This window comes from Dermochelys coriacea, chromosome 4 (genome assembly GCF_009764565.3).
Source record: "Dermochelys coriacea isolate rDerCor1 chromosome 4, rDerCor1.pri.v4, whole genome shotgun sequence".
NCBI lineage: Eukaryota > Metazoa > Chordata > Testudines > Dermochelyidae > Dermochelys > Dermochelys coriacea.
This window is the reverse complement of record NC_050071.1, coordinates 20,100,926-20,120,788: the sequence shown is the minus strand read 5'-3', so window position 1 is coordinate 20,120,788 and position 19,863 is coordinate 20,100,926. Positions and strand designations below refer to the sequence as shown.

Here is a 19,863-nt window from a genome sequence, read left to right as displayed (position 1 = left end):
ACAGTAATTTGAAAAAATTAAAACCTGGCAGTCTGCTCTCTTTAGAGGTGTGGGGGTTTTTTTGTGGCACTGAAATGTACTTCAGTAGCTGCAAATTTCCATAATACGAGAAAGTGCATCTGAACTCTGAGAAGTGTTTTTGTAAAAATGGCATCTTCTTACTTCACAGATCTGCTCTCTGAGCTCTCTGAGCACAAGTAAGAGCTCGCTTCAATGTCAATAAGAAATTATAGCTATTTTTACACTTGTAAACACTGCAAAGTCCATACATCTATTGGAGAGTGAACTTTTCTATTCTGCCTCATACAATCAATAGTAATGTTAACGAAGCTTCTACTCAAGATCAAATTCTGCGCTGGGTTATATCTGTACAACTCCGCTGTTTTCAGTGGGACTTCTAAGTTATAATTGAGAGCAAAGTGTGATTTCAAAATCTTTATACTTTAAGAATCCAGTTTGACTTTCAGACCTCAGATGCATTTGCTGGGCTGACAGTTAGAAAAGCCATGTCTGATCTTGGGAAGAGAGCAAGCTTATTATGCAAATCAATAAAAACAATAAACATGGTAGCCCACATATTGCCATTTTTGAGTAATTTTACAGAGCAAAATGGCACTTTAAACAAAAGTGGAGAGACAGGCCTAAACAAACTCGGGATCCAAATATCACTGAACCTTGGAGTAAGATCAGAACAGCTCTGAACTTTGCAGAGCTCAACTCTAAGCAAAGCAAATGATTTGCATTTTCAAAACAATATTTTTCCCTCTAGATTTCACATAATACAAATTACTACCATTAAATTTACTAAACTTAAAAAATATATACAAAGGAAAGCAAGACAATAAGGTGAACTAAGAGAAAGCATGTTCTCACTGGCTTAAAGAAGGACTCTCACTGGTAAAATCGGCAGCACTTCAACAGTCTGAGTCACTTTCATATCGCATATTCTCTACCATATCCTAAATGCCTTGTTGTAAACAAAAGCAAAAGATCTCACCCTCGCTCACTGCCTATCTACTACTGCTGCTTTATCCTGCAGTTCAGTCATAATGCCCAATCTGTGACTTTACCATCATTTCAATGGTAATTCTCACAGGATTTAGCAGCAGCAACAGAAGTAGTCAAATAGGGAAAATGATGGTAAAGGAAATGTAGAAAGTTATAAGATTACTCTTTGTGTAGAAAATAGTCTCCTTTTTCCCATTTACTCTGGTAGAAAAGTCTCTTTTGATTTGGAGTTAGAATAAGAAAAGACACAATAGAAACATACAACACTATTTTCCAATGGGACTCCACGAAACAGGAATCCGTAGCAGATTACTATAAAACTTGCCTTAAAAACTCATGAACTGGCCAAAAATCTCCTACATCAAAGAAGAACCAGATCCCTAATACATTCTACACACCTACTGTTTGTGTACACATCTGTACATTATATACACTTGTATGTGTGTGCAAGTATATACAAAAAGAAAAGGAGTACTTGTGGCACCTTAGAGACTAACAAATTTATTAGAGCATAAGCTTTCATGAGCTACAGCTCACTTCATCGGATGCACTGAAGATGAAGTGAGCTGTAGCTCACGAAAGCTTATGCTCTAATAAATTTGTTAGTCTCTAAGGTGCCACAAGTACTCCTTTTCTTTTTGCGAATACAGACTAACTCGGCTGCTACTCTGAAATGAAGTATATACAGCCATGCAACACAATATGTATCTACTCAATTCCCTGAAAACGTCTCCTACACAACTAATACACACACAAATAAACAAAGTTTTGTACAGAATAATATAATTTCACACAAAATACACATGTAAAAATAAAAGGAGTACTTGTGGCACCTTAGAGACTAACAAGGTGCCACAAGTAGATCCGATGAAGTGAGCTGTAGCTCACGAAAGCTTATGCTCTAATGTATTTGTTAGTCTCTAAGGTGCCACAAGTACTCCTTTTCTTTTTGCAAATACAGAACACCACGGCTGCTACTCTGAAACATGTAAAAATATTATAGTTGTCAAATGAAACACTGAAAAGTTTGGAAATGTCAAAATTAAAATTGTTCATGCAACTTTAATTCTGCTCCTTTGGGCATGTGTGATAAGACAATTTTTAATTACATGATCACCCATTTGTCCATAGGACCACTGCCTCAGTCAGGGCACTGAGTGTTTGGTGCACAATGCACAAAGTCTCACTGTTCGATGTGTGGCTCTCTGCTTCAGTCACTGCACACCATCCTAGACATGAGGGATTCTCTGGTCCTTTCAAGGAGCCCTTCTACATTCACTGAAATGGCTTCCATTTCCAGGTATACTTTTCCTTTCTGCATGAGATGAGGCAGGACTGCTTTGCAAGCTGTACCTTAATACGTACGTGTTCACAAACATCTTACAGAATGAGGCAAGGATCCTGCCACCAATATACCCTGAACAGTTGAGGCCAAGAGTTATTACAACTGTCTTTTCCCACTCTCTTACTATACAAAAATATGGAAACTACTTTTGGTTGTACTTTCCAGAGTGATTTGTCATCTGGCAGAGATGAGACATGAAAAATTTAAGCCTGAAAGGTGAAAGTTTGTGAAAGCTTTAAGCAAATGAAAAAAAATGGCACTTCAGAATGGAAACTCTTATATAACCTTTAAGTATATAGCAGATGTTGCAACATGCTCTAACTAGAAGATACATGAGGTAGGACCTGCTTTTTCACTTACACCAATAACTTGCCATTTTAATGAGAAAACTGACAGGAAAAATAGTTGTAGATAGTATTGTTGTAGCTGTGTCGCTCCTAGGATATTACAGAGACAAGGTAGGTGAGGTAATATCCTTTACCGGACCAACTTCTGTAAAACCCTCTCTGAGCGCACACCCCTAATGGTCACCTACTATCCCGCAATGGAACCAATAGGGAGTATCAGCAAACAACTACAACCCATACCTGATGGGGACCCCATCCTGAAAGAAATCTTTCCTGAGCCCCCTCTTCTGGCCTTCAAACAACCCCTCAACCTTTTCAAGCTTATCATTAGAAACAAGTGCCCTTCTGACCAGGACACATTAACTCAAAAGTGGCACCAGACCCTGCCAGAACAACAGATGCAAAACCTGCAGATAATGATCAACACCCCCACAACATACCTTTCAAGATGTCTGTCACAACATGTGGGGTACCTCATTCAGTGCATGAAATGCCCCAACAACTATGTGGGTGAAACCAGACATATGCTCTTGAATGAACTCACACAGGAAAATGATAAAAGACAAAAACACCCTATCATCTGCGGGTGAACACTTTTCACAGAGCGATCACTCTTTTGTCATGTCTACGCTTCATTTTCATCGTTAAAATTTTCATCGCTCAGGGGTGTGGAAAAAACACCTCTCTGAACGACAAAAGTTGTAATGATAAAAAGCGCTGGTGTGGACAGAGCTTCGTCGGTGGGAGACGCTCTCACAGAGACTAAGCTGCTGCCCTTTGTTGGGGGTGGTTTTATTTTGTCGCTGGGAGAGCTCTCTCCCAGTGACAAAGAGCGGCTACACTGCATAACTTACTACAGAGTGGCTGCAGTGGCACAGCCGCGCTGTTGTGAGGTGTGCAGTGTAGGCATAGCCTGTAGCTGACCTATCAGTCCTCATCCTCAAAGGAAACCTGGACCACACTTTCACAAGATGGGCCTGAGAACTTAAATTTATAACTTTGCTAGACACTAAAAATCATGGACTCAATAGACACTGGATTTGTGTCTTATTACGACAATCTATTACCTAAAAACAGCCCCCCCCAAAAGCTCCTTTCCCCTCCCTGCCTTTCCCCCCCTATGACTGAAGGGGTGTTAAGAGGCCTCTTCGCCTTGAATGGTCCTTTGAAATATGTGTTAACTAATTATGCTAAACAATCGGTTCCAGCTTGTGTTTAGCTGTGACACTCTGAGTGCCTTTCCCAGACCTGAAAAAGAGCTCTGTGTAAGCTCAAAAGCTTGTTTCTCTCACCAACATAAGTTGGTCCAATAAAAGATATTACCTCATCCATCTTGTCTTAGGAAGAAACAGTGTCTACTCTACAGTATGATACATCCTGGTGACTGTACACCATGGATAAAATTGCCCTACCTGTCAGTTTAAAATTATGCTTAAGTGTTACTTGTACAGACAATGAACAATAGCTTATAATCATCTGTGCACTGTCTGCAGTAAATATCCTGCTGTATGGCCCTTTGACTCATTTAGCAGTCATTTTATAATAAGAGAATGATCCAAAAATGAACAATTTTGATACAGTCCTTACGGAAGTTTAGGACAGACAGTAAAATAAATGATTTGATTGCAACTAAAGAATAACAACTGTGTGAGAGAGAAAGGACTGTAAAATATTATGAATTCACGCAGTTTACCTTGACCTTAGAGGATGAACTTGACTTGATGGAGAGATATCATCAGCTCCTGGTAAAGCAGCACCAGAGTCATCTCTCTTTAAACCCTCATTTCTTCTCACTTGCACATGAAAAGGAAACACAGATAAATTAATATCTGAATGGGCTAGAAACCATGTAAAAGTAATCCTACCTAAAATTCAAGGATTTATCAGACACATGAGATTACTTAGAAAGGATCAGTTTCAGATGCACTGCACAATGGCATTACAGTATTAGAGAAATTGGCATTGGGAAGTCAATTTCAGTTTTCAAAGAGATCCTGTTGTTTTCCCTCTGATGAAAGCTGCATAATCCTTTGAAGAAACACGTTTGCAAGGGGTTTAAAATATAGAATTGTTAATATCCTTCTCTAACGTCAAATGTTTCATTGTCAGCTGAGGCTTGAGACATCTGAATACGAAGAGGCAAAACTGATCTGTAGAAAGTTATGTGCCCGGAATAGTTTCACAGCAGCTGGTAAAGATTATCTGACTCAGAACAAGGGAGTTAAATATCACTATCTTGTGGAGCTTCCACTTTTTATTTTTGCCTCGATTCTTCTCCCTCTCCATGGTTTATGAAATACTGCATTCTCCTTTTTGACAACAGAAGTCCTGTTTATTAATTAATGTGATCTCCATGAGAAAGTCAATATTTACTTATAGTAACATCAGCGATACTGCAGTTAGGGCACAGTTCTGCAAGATGCAGAGACCTCCACTTTTAATTCCCACTGTCCTCAACAAGAGGGGATGGCCCTCAGCACTTTGTGGGAGGTACTCAGCAGCTTCCAGAATATATTTCCTAAGGATATGAAAACAGCAGCAACATTCTCAGATATGTGTCACTAATCACCGCTGTGTCATCTAAGTGGTTCCCAAACTTTATTGGTTCACATGTCCCCTTCTTAAAAAACTTATGTTTAAAGTACCACACGCAAATTTCTTTGTGTGTCCCCATTTGTTTTAGGTCTTAATAGACTTAAGTACTTCCAGACTCTACAGTAAAATAAAGGCCCAAGAAAGCCTAAAGCGTTTGATTATAACTAGGGCTAGCCAGAAAACAGGAATTCCATTTTGTGAAAAACTTTGAGGTGTCCATATGTTTTTGTTCTGATGTGGAACAAAACCAAGACCTTTTGAAACAGAAAGAGAGAGACCACCCCAGAGCAGCTAGCAGCTTGGTGCTTAGCATTGTACTTGTAACATAGTAGACCCAGGTGAGTACCCTAACCACAGAGGTATTTCTCTGTATTTCTCTCTCTGGTTTTGACTAGAAATTCCATCCCAGGCCTGAGAAACCTTCCCTACAAAAAATTAATCAAAAGTAAATACGTTTCTGCAGAAAGTTTTGGTTCCGATGAATCAGCATTTCCCAACAAAAAAATTTCAAAAAAGTTCCGAACCAGCTCTAATTATAACATCCTTTTTATACAGCTCAGGTTTTTAGACAGGGCATGAAAAAGAAACACAATGAAGCAGCCATTATTATGTATGATTTGTTAACTCAGATTACAAGAAACATTTATGATGTCTTGTCATATTTTGGTGTGTGCTACTGAGCTATGTCAATGGCTTGAGTCTGTAATTTATCTAATTTAAATGGGAAGTTCCTGTTAATTCTCATCTTGATTATGGCTGAACAGGAGCTAGAGTTCACATTGTTTGCCTTTACAAAATTTAAATCAATACAAAACATTCAGAGTAGCTATTGGGTGGGGGGGGAAGAGTGGCATTAATGAGAAGGGGGTCTGTGGGTAAAAGGGCAAGGGGCTCTGGCATGGTGTATGCAAAAAAGAGAAAGGGGACTCAGAGGGGAGAGGGCTCTGGTACGTGTGTGTGTATAAAAAAAAGGAAGGTGGCTCAGAGGCGGAAGAGCATGTGTGTGTTTGCGTGCGTAAAAAGGGAAGGGAGCTCATGGGGGAAGGGCATGTGCATATGTGCGGTATGTGTGTGTGTAAAAAAGGGAAGGGAGCTCGGTGGGAAAGTAGGGAGGCAGGGGAGTGATGGCTGGAAGCAGGGGCTTCTGCTCCAGGAGGCCTCTTGCTCCTCAGCTGCTCTGCCCCCTCCTCCTACAATGCTGGGCAAATTTCCTAAGGGCTCCCCTGCTGTGAGAAATCTCAAATTGCAGCCAGCTGGCTGCTCTACTGCTGAAGAGCCAGGTTTATATCCACAAGCTCCAATCAACCACCGTCATCCCCACCTTCCCTGTGAAGACAAGAGGGAATTCCCCATGAGCTTCCACCTCCCAGCCCTGCAGGGGCCAGAGTGCAACTTCTGAAGGGCAGGAAGTGCAGGTAGCTGCCTGTGTAGGGGCCCTTCCCTCTCAGGGCATAGGTTGCAGGTTTCGTAGCCACTCTGAACTCGCCCTGTGTATGAGCATCTTTTTGGACAAGAGGAACTCCAGTGGCACAATAAGAAACTTCATGAGTTCGCCTCAGTAGCTTGACCTGTGTGACTCAGGGCAAGCTGGAGGCTAGGCCAAGTAGAAAGCCAGCCAGCTGCACACCAGATGAGAAGACAGCACCCATCTGTACAGCCACACCGCACAACACACTACTAAAAAAATTACTTTGTTGGCATGGTCAGTGAGTATTACTCATCATTATAGCTGAAAGCAGGCATTTTCTGGTGAGTTGTAGTGGGTGCATGGACTGTTTGTGTGAAATGGATAGGGTTTTGTTTGTTTATTTGAAGAGATTTTGGCATACCACTTCCAACAAGCTCACATACCACCAATGGTACATGTACCACAATCGGGAACCTTTGATCTAAGTACATTTAAGTCTTCTCAATTTTTCCCAAGGACTGGAAAACATAACAGTAGTTACAAGGAGCAACACATTTGCAGATGTAGCCATTATGGCCAGAATGCAATTCTCATTTCAAATGACATCAGTGGAGATATAATTACATGCACTGAGATTCAGTCACCATACAGTTCTCAGATGAGATGGAAATTCATTTATCAAACAGTTTGTCTATAATTTTCCAATTATAATATCCCAGAACTGAAATGCATTCACCTTCAGGAGTTTATGCAATCACAGCAAATGATTTGCTCTCTCAAGGTTTTGCACATTTATTTTCTCTCTCTTCCAACTGTCTTGAAGTAAATACCTTTGTTGTTCTTTGTAATACTAACGCACACAGAACAAAAATTCAAACTGGTAAATGACTAATTAGCAGTAAGATATTAGCAGTTTGAATTGAAAAACTTTGTGCTGTGCCGGCTATATTATGTACTTCCCTGTAATTCTGACCATATCATCCCATCTTCTAAGCCTTTCACTGGCTTTTGCTCTCCTTCCACAGTTTGGTCAAGCTCTTTGCCCTTACCTTCAAAGCTCTGTACAGGTCTGTACTGTTATTTCTCTGCTTCAATTCACTCTACATCCTTCTTGCTCTCTGTGCTACTCCATTTCCTCTCTCTCCTGCATGCTCCTTTTGTCTACTCTTGCATTTCTGTCTTTCATTAGCTCAGAACATCTTCTCTCATCTTATGTGTAGAAAAGCATCCCCCACTCTCTGGACACTAGCCACTTTACCTTCACTTCAACACTAGCCTCTAAAAGTCCCTGCTTTCACAAAACTTCCCTAAATTAAAAACTCCACCAATGTCTCCATGCCTCCATACAGTTGCCTGGTATCACATATCTATCTGAGTCACAATATAAACTCAGTGGGCCAAAATCAGAGACGAATTTAGCCTCACGTCTTTCATAGAGAGCTATGTATAGTTATGGCTATATATAGCTATAAATACTACTACTATTACTGCTGCTGAAAATTCAGAGGACGTGAGAAGTCTTATTTACAGCAAACACTGTTATAAAATGTTAATTATTTCCACCACTTCCTGTTGATTTCCCTTATGCAACTCCAATATTCCAGAACCAAACCTATATTAAACAGACTACAAATCATGCTGAACTATGTAAGATGATCTCATATAATTTACATCTTCATGCTGTTCTTAATTACCAGATTTTCTAGTATAGGTTTTTGTTTTCTGCGTACTCATCGGATTTTCTTTTAAATCTTCCATATGTGTGCATTTGTTTACTTTCTTTTGAGTTGGTCTTTATTTTATTTTTCACAGTTCTTACCTTGCCTGAAATCTGGCTCAGAAGAAGTAACAGATGGACTTTCACTGGAGGTACTATAGACATCACTGTAGTAAGATTTGTACCTTCTCAATGGTTCTAAAAGTTGAAGGCAAAGTGTTAGGAAAGCAAAGGAACAACAATTCTTAGGCAAAATCAAACGTGAACAGGTATTTTAAGCGACCCCCTCAAAACGTCTCAACATTTCTGTGGCCACAGTTTTAAAACATAAAAACAGTCCCTGAATATTGTGCTGCCCCATCCTGCCTGAATATCCTCCTTGATCCTGCACGCTATTCAGTCTCCCTTCTAATCTCTAATCTCTCAGAAGACCTCACCTCTTTCCAAACTCTCTTCGACTGACTCTCACAGTAAACTTATCATTGTTAGTTCAATTAAAGCCAAAGCTTTGTTATACAGCTGGACAGTACTGAGTACAATGGGGCCTTGATGCTTTTTGGAGGGAGGGGGACTCAAACATTTTCGTAATAAAAATAAAATACACATTAAAATTGTGGCAGAGTGGGATATGATACTATGTAGTCTATTTTATACTACATGTGGAAATACTGGCACTGAAGCTTCCCTAGTCTGGTCTTGTACTGCATCCCAGACACCTGCCCTGTGCCCGAGACAGGTTTTTATTTTTTACATTATGTTGAAGGACCATCATAGAGCAATCTGGGGTCCTCTCTTTGAACGAACCAACTACTGGCCCACCCATGATATAATGGTCCTTCAACATGAAATCTCACGAGGGACATAAAGGAAAAGGATGACTGGTGGATCAGGAGCTTCTCAGTTTGAGTCCATGGCACAGAAAAGGGTGTATTTCACAGCAGGGTCTGCTCTGTGCAGGGAGCCGACCATCATGAGACACAAGAGAGCGGGCTGGAGGGATGCTGCCTAAAAACACAGAAAAATTTCAGACTCAAACAAGGTGAGCTCAGACTAGAAGAGGATGGGTCTCAGGACTTAGTCAGTTTCAATTCTCTAACTCTGCAGTGCTTTAAGAGTAAAGTGAGTGAAATTAAGAAATTCCTTCATTAAGCCTGTGTTGCTTGCGTTCCTGCTACACACCTTGTCTCTGAAGGGGTTAAATGAGTAAGCCCAGATTGAACACTACCTAGGCAGGACTAAGGGAGCATATGGAAGCACCTGATGGGGCTCAGGAGGTCTCAGGGCTTGTCTACACCACAAACGCTACAGCAGCATAGCTATCACATTGCAGCAATGCCAGTGTAATGCCATTATGTAGACACTTGCGACACCAATGGAATGGGTTTTTCCATTGCTGCAGTTAATCCACCCCTTCAAAAGGTAGGTTGATGGAAGGATTCTTCTGGCGACCTAGTACTGACTACACCAGGGCTTAGGTTGGCTCAGTTATATCTCTCAGGGTGTGAATTTTTCATTTACCCTTTACCCTAAATATTCACACCCTTGAGAAATATAGCTAGGTTGACTTAAGTTTTAGATGTAGACCAGGCCTCAGACACAGCTGACTGTGTTTCTAAGACAGTGGCATCCCATGGCCAAAGGAAGGGCGCCAGATAAAAGGTCTGAGTCTGACAGCGTGCCTTAGAGCCCCAGAACTAGAGTTGGTTTTGAAGCACATGGGAAACGTAATGAATTGGCTTGGAGGCTCAAGGGACCATCCGGTGGGGTAACTGGGCCAGTTTGTAAAAATTATATTAATTTACTGTGTCAGTTATTAAAAACAACAACAAATACATAATATAATAAAAAAAATAAAAGAGCCCACGAGGCATATTCTTGCAATACAGTCTTCATCCTATTTTATGTAAATCTACCTCCCTTATGTTCCACCCTCAAGCTTGATGCCATCTCTTTCTGCATCACGTCATGTAATATCTAACCAACTCTAAAATCCTCAGTGCAAGAGCCATATCCTAATTTTCCTCTGTAAAGGGCACTGAAAACTATTATACGAAGCAATGTGAACAGCAACACAACACTGAGCCTTCTGAATTTAGACTACTAAGGTTTTTATTAATACGAATATAAAATATTTAAATTACCGGTAAATGAATTTGTATGTAGAACCACAATTTTGTAAAGCAGCACAGACTTATATCCTTTCATTTTATTCAGTACCAAACATAGTGGTACTGTACCAAAAGTAATAAAGCTGGCAGATCTTAGTTCTCTCATGGGGATAGTTCAGGATGCGTGTTTGATTTTTACTTTAGGCTTTAGAATTTGTTAATTTCCATTAAACACAGAATTTTAATAAATCCCTCAGATTAGGAGCAGTTCATTAATGTTATATTGCTTATTAAATAAAATAATGTTACATCTATATAGTGGTATATTCACTGTGGTGACACAACGGCTTAGTAATCACATGCTATTTCTGATTTTCCTTCAACAGTGTTCAGAATAAGGTTACTTTCTTAGTATAAACCATGAATGATCTAGACTTACATCTTTCATCTTTGCCTTACTCTCATATTGAAGAGTGCTCCAGCAAAGCTCAAATAGTTTCTCTGATTGAAAGTTAAATAAATAAAATCTTCCTAGTTCAAATGGCTTGGAATAAGGTATGTAGGGAGGATGGTATGAAGAACTGAGAAGCGTATTCAGTTAATACTAGTTCAGACTGATTTAAACATATACATCAGGTTTAAAGGAAAGATTCTACTTCCTTAGCCCAAACATTTACTTTTTTCTAAAAAAAAGTTACCGGCCCTCAATTTAATACCAACTACTTAAAGAGAGACAGTACACAAGCCTTTTTAGTCTTTTTTCAAAAGGACAGAGCAACTCAGTTTATCCCAGCTGGTTGCCTGAATATATATATATAAAAAGGTTTAACAAAATTGCTGTATATTACAATCAGTAACATTTAGCTATTTCACATATCGTAATCAATTATAGCAACACTCCTAGCTCATGTCAAGCAACGGATACGAAGACAGAAAATTACCGAGTTTTCTGCCACAATAGTTTGCAAGGAGTGGATCTAGTGTTTCAGATACAGTAATTGTTATACATAGTCCTGTAGCATTATAAGATTCAAAGGGACACTGGGTCAGGTAGTGTTGCCCCAATATGTTGACTGTCTTTTAAAAACAAATTTCACTAAACACTAACATACCAATATTCCTGTTGGGAAGGCTTCTTGCAATTGAGAACAACAACTAACATAAATCTGAAAATATTTCTTATTTGTATATACAACATTCTCATCAGTATTTGCTACGCAAGCACTGCTGCATTGAACGCATGAGAACCAGAAAGGGAAAGAGAATAGTTTGCAAGGTAAGTGAAGTGTAAGAAATACAAAATGGCATGATTAGAGAAAAGAAAGGCCCCGATTCTGCAAGTTGTTCTGTGCAGGCAGATTTTGTCTTGGGTTTGTAACAAGCCCATTTGTCTATGCTTCAAGCAAGATTTCGGTATGACAAGGCTGGCAGAGATACCGTACCAAAAAACTGGTACCAAAACACTGAACTGCAAACCCCGGCCCCTCTTATCAGTAGCTTGTTCATTATAGATTTTCAAGTTTGTTAAGCTGACTCCGGGGGGAAAATTTAAAAGGTTTTAATAGTCCATCTAGTCAATAATCTGGATTTCCCAAACTGAGAACTGTGGCTCGGAGGAGTATAAAAAGGAGTTATTAGGGGTGGGGAAAGGGTGTCACAGGGAATATAAAAATTTGCAACAAAATAAATTTCAAAGGATAAAAATCAGATACACAAGGTAAGACTTGCGGTGGTGTTTTCTTTTAGGGGACAGCAGGACACCTGACTCTACAAAGAGATGTAGGGCTTTACTGCTGACTTAGCCGATTAGAAGGTGTTAAAACTCAGCAGCAAACTAGCGGGCAAGCTCCTCAGCCAGGGAAGATAGAATAAAGCTCCAACCACCATTCGGTCTAGGTCTCTTTCTTCAAGGCTGGTTTTATTAACAAAATATGCAAAAAGCTCCAAATAATGCCAGCACTGTGTGAGAGCTGGCATTCCACCAGCTGGCAAGGGCAACTCTTTCCCCACAGGCCCCAGCCCCTGGTGCACGGGGAGCCCGCCAGGGCTGGGGAGGGTCATGTTAAGGCAGGATGGGGAGTAGCTGGAGAGTGCTGCTCTTTGGCTATACCCAGCTGGCGTATGGTTCCTGGGTCCAGGGCAGGGAATCAGAACTGTCCATGGTTAGTTCTCAGCTTCATTTCCCCCTCTGCTGGGTTGTTCTGAGTGGCTGTGTGTTGGGAGGGATCCCATCTTTGCTAGGGACTCTTCTAGGCTCAGGCAAAGTCAGTTGGGCTCCTATCCTGTTCTCCCTGGGGCTCCTATAGCCAGAATTACTCTCCCACTCCTCCCTCTGCAACGTAGCATGCGGGCAGACCAGCAGTGAGGAAGCTGCTAAGCAGTTGCAGAATAGAGGAACAGCAGCTTCTTCCATCACTGCCAGCTCACATCAGAGCTGCTCCGGGGGCAGTAGGTGAAGCAGTGATGGGAAGCAGCTGGGAAGCCTGCATCTCTTGTCACCTCCCTATGGCGAAAGGGCTGATTCAGATGCTTCAGTTTGAGGCATCATCAAGGGTCATAGAATGGATACCTCTAAACTGTAAATTTGCTTACACTACAGTATAATACCGTATATTGGATCTACTATATTATTAATGCTGGGCAAAATCATGAAGTCTTTTTCTCAAGGCAAAATCATGAAGTCAGGCAAAATTCCCATTGACTTCAATGGACCACATCTGGATTTAACTTGGGAGTGGAATGAGAGTTTTGCCTGAATAAGTGAAAAACAGTTTCCCAACTGTCACAATATTCAAGCCTTACCTCCTGGCATCATCTGATTAATTATGTGGGAATCTTAGCTTTCATTTTAAAAATGAAAGCAAGTTTCCAAGGACTGTACTCCACAAACCACTCAGGCTAGAAAGTCTTAACACCATGTCCCTCCGAAAGGCTCAAAACCAGAAACAAGTAGAAAGAACCCAAAGTTTATTATTTTTGAAAATATCATGATTTGGGGGTTTTGAATGCCTGTAGTTAAAAATGTTGAAATATTGAACAGGGACTTCTGGATTAAGCCCACTTTGCAGTAATATTCACATGTTAGAATATAATGGGTAGTGTAATAATTTGTGTTTCTTGTCTAAGCTAATGCAATACTGTAATGTTTAGATTTCAGTATTGTAACTAGGGTGGAGTCTCCTAATAACCATAATGTCTCAATCATTTAACATCTTAGTAGATCCACCTTGAATTAAAATGTCTTATAAACAGAACCGGTGAGCTGTTAATGAAACTGTAAATTACAATGAGGAGCAGCCACAATCCAGCATGAACAAAGATTTATGGCTTGCAAACCAGTGCACATGGTTTGTACTTTTTCAAGCTGCCTGTCAAAATCAGCAAAGCACAACCTTACAGGCACTTAACATTAATAGGACACACCATGTACCCAAGGCAAGATATGCAAGCCCAGACAAGTAACATACAGAAAGGCTCATCCCAGCCAACTGCACAACAGAAATCAAAGACCCACATTTAGCCTGGAATTTTGTCATCCCTGAACACATGACTTAAATTACAGAGATACAGGTTTTCAAATGCAGTATTACAAAAATTACTGGCTTTACAAAGGATAGAGAGAAGGAGGAGGAGGAGGAAGAGAGTGAGAGATGGGGGAGTTAAACAAGTATTGCAGAGGGATTTTTTTTTTTTAAAGAAAGATGGCTAAATCATTTCAAAAGACTATTATTTAATAGGAAAAAACCCAATACTGTGAGTTCTGACCATTTTTCCCTTTAAAGGGACATAGCCAACTTAAATATGGCCCAAATTAAAATGGTATAAAAAACCCAAGCTTTTATAAAACATGAGGCTGTTAGAAAGGTTCCCATAATTTTTTTTTTAAAATATTTCAATGAAAGCACCCCATTGCAGTGTCTGAACCCCAAATACTGAAAGTTAAATAGGGCTATAAAGAAAAGCAAGACCAACTTCCCTGGATTTTCACTGTTCAAATCAACAAAAATGCAAAACAACAAAAAAAACCCCCCCAAAGAACATGAAGTGGCAAATAAGTCAGATTTTAAAGATTTTTACTCTTTCGATAATTTAAAGGGTTATTAAGAAATCCTGTGATTTAAAATTATGGTATTTTTTTCCCTCTGTGAGAAGCCAATTTACAAAATCTTTGTGGAATTCTTTATGTAAGTGAATGAAACATATAAAATCATTTTATTTTTCCACTCTTCAGCCACTAAGATATAATTCTGGAACACTGGTCTAACACAAAGTTCAACCCTCTCCATATTGGACATACCAATCGTGACAATCTATTTTACCAGCAGTAACTTTTTAAAATCATACTTAAGCATGAGGATTATAGGTGCAGTTATGAGATGTCTGAACAGGGCCTTTTTTGCTGTTACACAGAAACAATACATTACCTTACTCACTTATAGCAAACTCTCAGATCTCCTGCTAACTAAACCTATGTACAACTGGGCAAGTAACTAAGGTATTGGAAGACAAAATATTTATTTCATTGCCTTTGTAAGATTAGTTCATAAAAGTATTCAACTGTTTAGTCTATAGCTGATTGGTGTTGACATTTTTATGGGGAACCCCCCAGCCAATTCACCACATTTTTATGGGGAACCCCCCAGACAATTCATGAACATTTTTTATTCCAACCCCAGCCACCTTTCTGACCAGCTCCAGATTAGACCAAAGGTCCCCACTGTGCAGTCTGGTGGTCCACAGTGAACTTGCTGAGAGCTGTCTGGACACATGGGGCTTCTTCTCCTTGTTTCAAGCTGCTACAACACATTAAAAGACATCTTAAAGAGAGATTTAAAATGTTCCATAACATAAACATAACTCTTCCATTTCCTGTAGTTGCTCCAGGGAAGTTATGCAAACACAGACTGGATAAATCAGGTGGGTCTTCAAGATCAGAAATGGAATGACAGTTTCTGAGATAGTTATATTGAAACTCTGTATTGAACTGTGTAATTCAAGAATACCAGATTAAGGCCATTACAATGGACAGTGTAACTACTTTGCACATTTTGAAAGAAAATAGAAACGCAAAGGTATATAATACAGGGATGGGCCCAGAAACAAAACCTGAGATCCAACCTCTGTCTTCTTCATTATCTGAATGGGTATCTGAATTTTGCAGCTCACACCTACCTGTAAAACACATCTTTAAAAATTAGCAAGGATGCAAGTACTATTTCTCATTAATATCCTCACTGTGCATGTGAATGATTGACATACTTGACAAAACCCTTGCTTCAACTTTCACACTGTGTGTTTCAACTTCTGCATCACCCCCACTCTGACACTCTCAAGGGCAACCTAGTAAAAAGATTGTTATGTGATGAGTCTATTTCATTAACAAGGTGATGTTCATGCTCCTGCATGAAAACATTTCAGTTGCACAACTCATCAGCTCAGGCATTTATTCAGTCATGTAAGAGGACTGTAGCATTAATGGTGCAGTCTCACTGAATACTTAGCCTGGATTCTTGTTTTCATTGCAAATGCCAAACTTTCAAAAGCTTAGCGAGAGTAATAAGAGCAAAATATCTTGATATTAGCTACAAATGAGAAACTAGTAATTCTGGTGTGAAATAGGTTCACTTAAGTATTCCTTATTTACTTAACCACATTAAAGGAAACCAGTTTTATCCAATTCTCCTCCCAACAGTGAGGAGTGGAGCCAGAGAAATGTGGATTGGGGCTTTGGCTTTTTGGAGGCAGAGTGCTGCGCCAACTGAGCTGCTATTCTCTTACTACAGAAGCAGAGCACAGAAGAAGCAAGCCCACCTGAATGCAGTATTGCCAATTTCAAATAATAAACATATTTGAATTGGGCCACAAAAGTCATGAGACTGGCTTAAAAATCACGAGTTTTAAAAAATCTGGATTCTTCTCATTTGCCTTCTGGGTTTCGAGTCTTTATGGGTCATGTTCTTTCAGCTCTTCTCTACAATCAGGATAGTTAGAAACTTTCATGTTATAAAAAGTAAGCTGTGCTATTACATCACTCCAGAAGCTGGGGATTTAAGAAAAACAATCCTGTGTCACAAGACTCGCAACAAAATTGTGAGAGCTGACAGTAGTCTGTGTGAAAGCAGCCTAAGAGAGATTCCAACACCATGGAAAATATGAGAGGGGCTGCGGAAGTGGTTTACTAGTTAATGTGTGAAAGCCTAAGGTAACATAGAATGTTTTTGAGTAGGAGCCATGTTAGTCTGTATTCGCAAAAAAGAAAAAGAGTACTTGTGGCACCTTAAAGACTAAAATTTATTTGAGCGTAAGCTTTCGTGAGCTACAGCTCACTTCATCGGATGCATCTGATGAAGTGAGTTGTAGCTCACGAAAGCTTATGCTCAAATAAATTTGTTAGTCTCTAAGGTGCCACAAGTACTCCTTTTCTTTTTTTTATAAAATGTTTTGTTTTACTATGGTAAGTTGAGAGGGGAAAATAGTGGTGGAGCTAGGGGACAGACTGAAAATAAGGGAAAGGTGTAATGCAAGAGGGCAGAATGAATGGCAGAGCAAGAGGGGCAGGGGGAAGGACAGAGAAGAGAACTGAGGAACACAGTGAGAGGAGGAAGAGACAGAGACCAGATTCCTAGCTATACAAAATGTTGTCAGTCACACCTAGTGGTTGTTTCAAGAAGACACTGAGAAGCACAAAGGGAGGGCCAGATCAACAGGGATAAAGGTAGAAAAACTGAAAATAAAAGAGAGGGAGGAACTGAAGAAGGCTATTGGGATTTTTTAGCATTCAAATGCTTCCAGATTGCACATTTAACAAAAAACATCCATGGGATGTTTTCTTAATCTTCCTGGCCTCTTCACACCTGGATTCAGCAAGATCAACTTCTGCCATTCAGGATCCCTCCCCTGTGTCTTCCCTGCCTCCCTATTGCATCCACAGCATGCTACAACACCAGTGCTTATCTATACTTCCCTACTTTTGTGCCACAAGATCCCTTCAGTGCATAAGCAAGCAGATTCCTGGCACCCCCTCTGCATCCCATTTAAAACATGAGCTTAGTACTCCAGAATTTTGAAAGGTTTCAGAGTAGCAGCCGTGTTAGTCTGTATTCGCAAAAAGAAAAGGAGTACTTGTGGCACCTTAGAGACTAACAAATTTATTAGAGCATAAGCTTTCGTGAGCTACAGCTCACTTCATCGGATGCAACCGATGCATTGAGCTGTAGCTCACGAAAGCTTATGCTCTAATAAATTTGTTAGTCTCTAAGGTGCCACAAGTACTCCTTTTCTTTTTTCAGAATTTTGAAGACCACCATGTCAATACTGCTGAGAGGGACATGCATATTAATCACAGCAATAAAGCAGTTTAATTTTTATCGTGTTTACCCTTGAAAATGGTAGTTAAACATAGCAAAAAGCACAGTTAAACACAACATAAACACATAAAAGATGGGGGAGGGTACTAATAGACTAACACTGAAACATCACCAAACAGCAGCATGCTATACTGCCAGACCCAATCAGGCGCAGGCCTGGGATCTAAAATCCAAAGTGAGCTTTACAGCTTTGTGTCTTTCAGAAGATATCATCAGTTTTATAGTTAAGAAGGTAGTGAAAGTGAGGGATGGGGAGGAATGCACAATGCTAACCATGCTCTTCGAACAGCAAGCAGTGCTTGCAAAATGTACAGGGTAAATGACATTTCCCACTCTGTATGACGACGCTTGCCTGCAGGTACCAAGCAACAACTGCCAAGTTCCAGAGAACAACAAAACTAATTATTTGCTTTGGAAAGACCAATTTACTGCTCAGCTTCATAATGTATTACAACTTCACAACTGGAAATCCCAGGACTGCTCTTAGATCACAAAAAGAAAGGTACAAACTGTAATACACTAAAAGATGTCCTAACACTTGAGAAACAGCAGACATACATGGATAATGAATATGGACATTGCAAACATCTCCTTTCTATCTCCTCACTGTCTGCCAACCTCTGTGCTGTTGAGGAGGATGAAAAACTTGGGGAAGGAGAATATCAAGCTGGAGCAGAGGTTAACAATCCCATAGTTGGGACCCTGCTTCCAGATGATGTCACTGAATCCTCGCACACTGAAGATACCTCTCCAGGGGAAAGGAGAGGACCCCTTTTATTAGGAAGAGACGGGTAACAGCAATGGGGGATATGATAACTAGAAATACAGGGTCTGTAAAGACTGGGAGAACCACATGGTGAAATGCCTGCTAGGGGGCAAATGTTGCAGACCTCTTGAGACATGTGGACAGACATACCCACAGTGATGTGGTTGTGGTTCATGTAGGCACCAATGATATAGGGAAAGTTAGGGGATAGATCCTGGATGCCAAATTTAGGCGGGTAGGTAAGAGATTGAAGTCCAGGACCCCAAGGTAGCATTCTCTGAAATGCTTCCATTTCCACACGCAGGGCCAGTTAGACAGACAGAGCTGTAGGGTCTCAGTGAATAGATGAGATGATGGTTTACAGAGGAAGGATTTAGGTTTATCAGGAACTGGGGACCCTTTGGGAAAGGAGAAGCCTATATAAGAAGGATGCGTTCCACCTAAACCAAAATAGAACTAGACTGCTGGAATGTAAAATTGAAAAGAGGCTCAAATTACGTGTATATGCCAAATTAAAAAAAAAAAAGCAGCAGGAGGACCAAAAAAATGCCACCATGGCTAAATAACAAATAAAAGAGGTGGTTAGAGACAAAAAGACATCTTGTAAAAACGGGAAGTCAAATACTACTGAGGAAAATAGAAAGGAACATAAACTCTAGCAAGTTAAGTGTAAAAGTATAATTTGGCAGGGCCAAAAAGAATCTGAAGAGCAACAGCAAAAGACAAAAAATGCATAGCAATTTTTTTTAAGTACCTCAGAAGCAGGAAGCCTGCCAAACAATCACTGGGCCACTGGATAACTGTGGTGCTAAAGAAGCACTCAACGAAGACAAGGCTGTTGCAGAGAAGCTAACTGAATTCTCTGCATTGGGCTTCACTGCAGATGATGTGAAGGAGATTCCCACATCTGAGCCATTCCTTTTAGATGACAAATCTGAGGAACTGTCCCAAACTGAGGTGTCGAGAGGTAGTTTTTAGAACAAACCAATTAATTAAACAGCATAAGTCACCAGGACCATATGGTATTCATCCAAGTGTTCTGAATGAACTCAGATATGAAATTGCAGAACTACTAATTGTGGTATGTAACCTATCGCTTAAATCAGCCACTGTAACAGATGGGCTGTGGATAGCTAATGTAACACCAATTTTTTAAAAGGGCTCCAGTAGCAATGCTGGCAATTACAGGCTGGCGAGCCTGA

At 40.1% G+C, this 19,863-nt stretch overlaps 1 protein-coding gene across 12 annotated transcripts in view; it reads right to left on the bottom strand.

The window, feature by feature from the left end:
* Positions 1 to 19,863, bottom strand: part of PTPN13 (protein tyrosine phosphatase non-receptor type 13) — a 185,202-nt gene that overhangs the window by 66,995 nt on the left and 98,344 nt on the right. For all 12 annotated transcript variants that reach the window (XM_038399848.2, XM_038399847.2, XM_038399851.2 and 9 more), the window contains 2 exons: positions 8,523 to 8,618; positions 4,394 to 4,493 (listed from right to left, as the gene is read on the bottom strand). In XM_038399848.2, the coding sequence (XP_038255776.1) occupies positions 4,394 to 4,493; positions 8,523 to 8,618 (196 nt within the window). The remainder of the gene's footprint in view (positions 1 to 4,393; positions 4,494 to 8,522; positions 8,619 to 19,863) is intronic.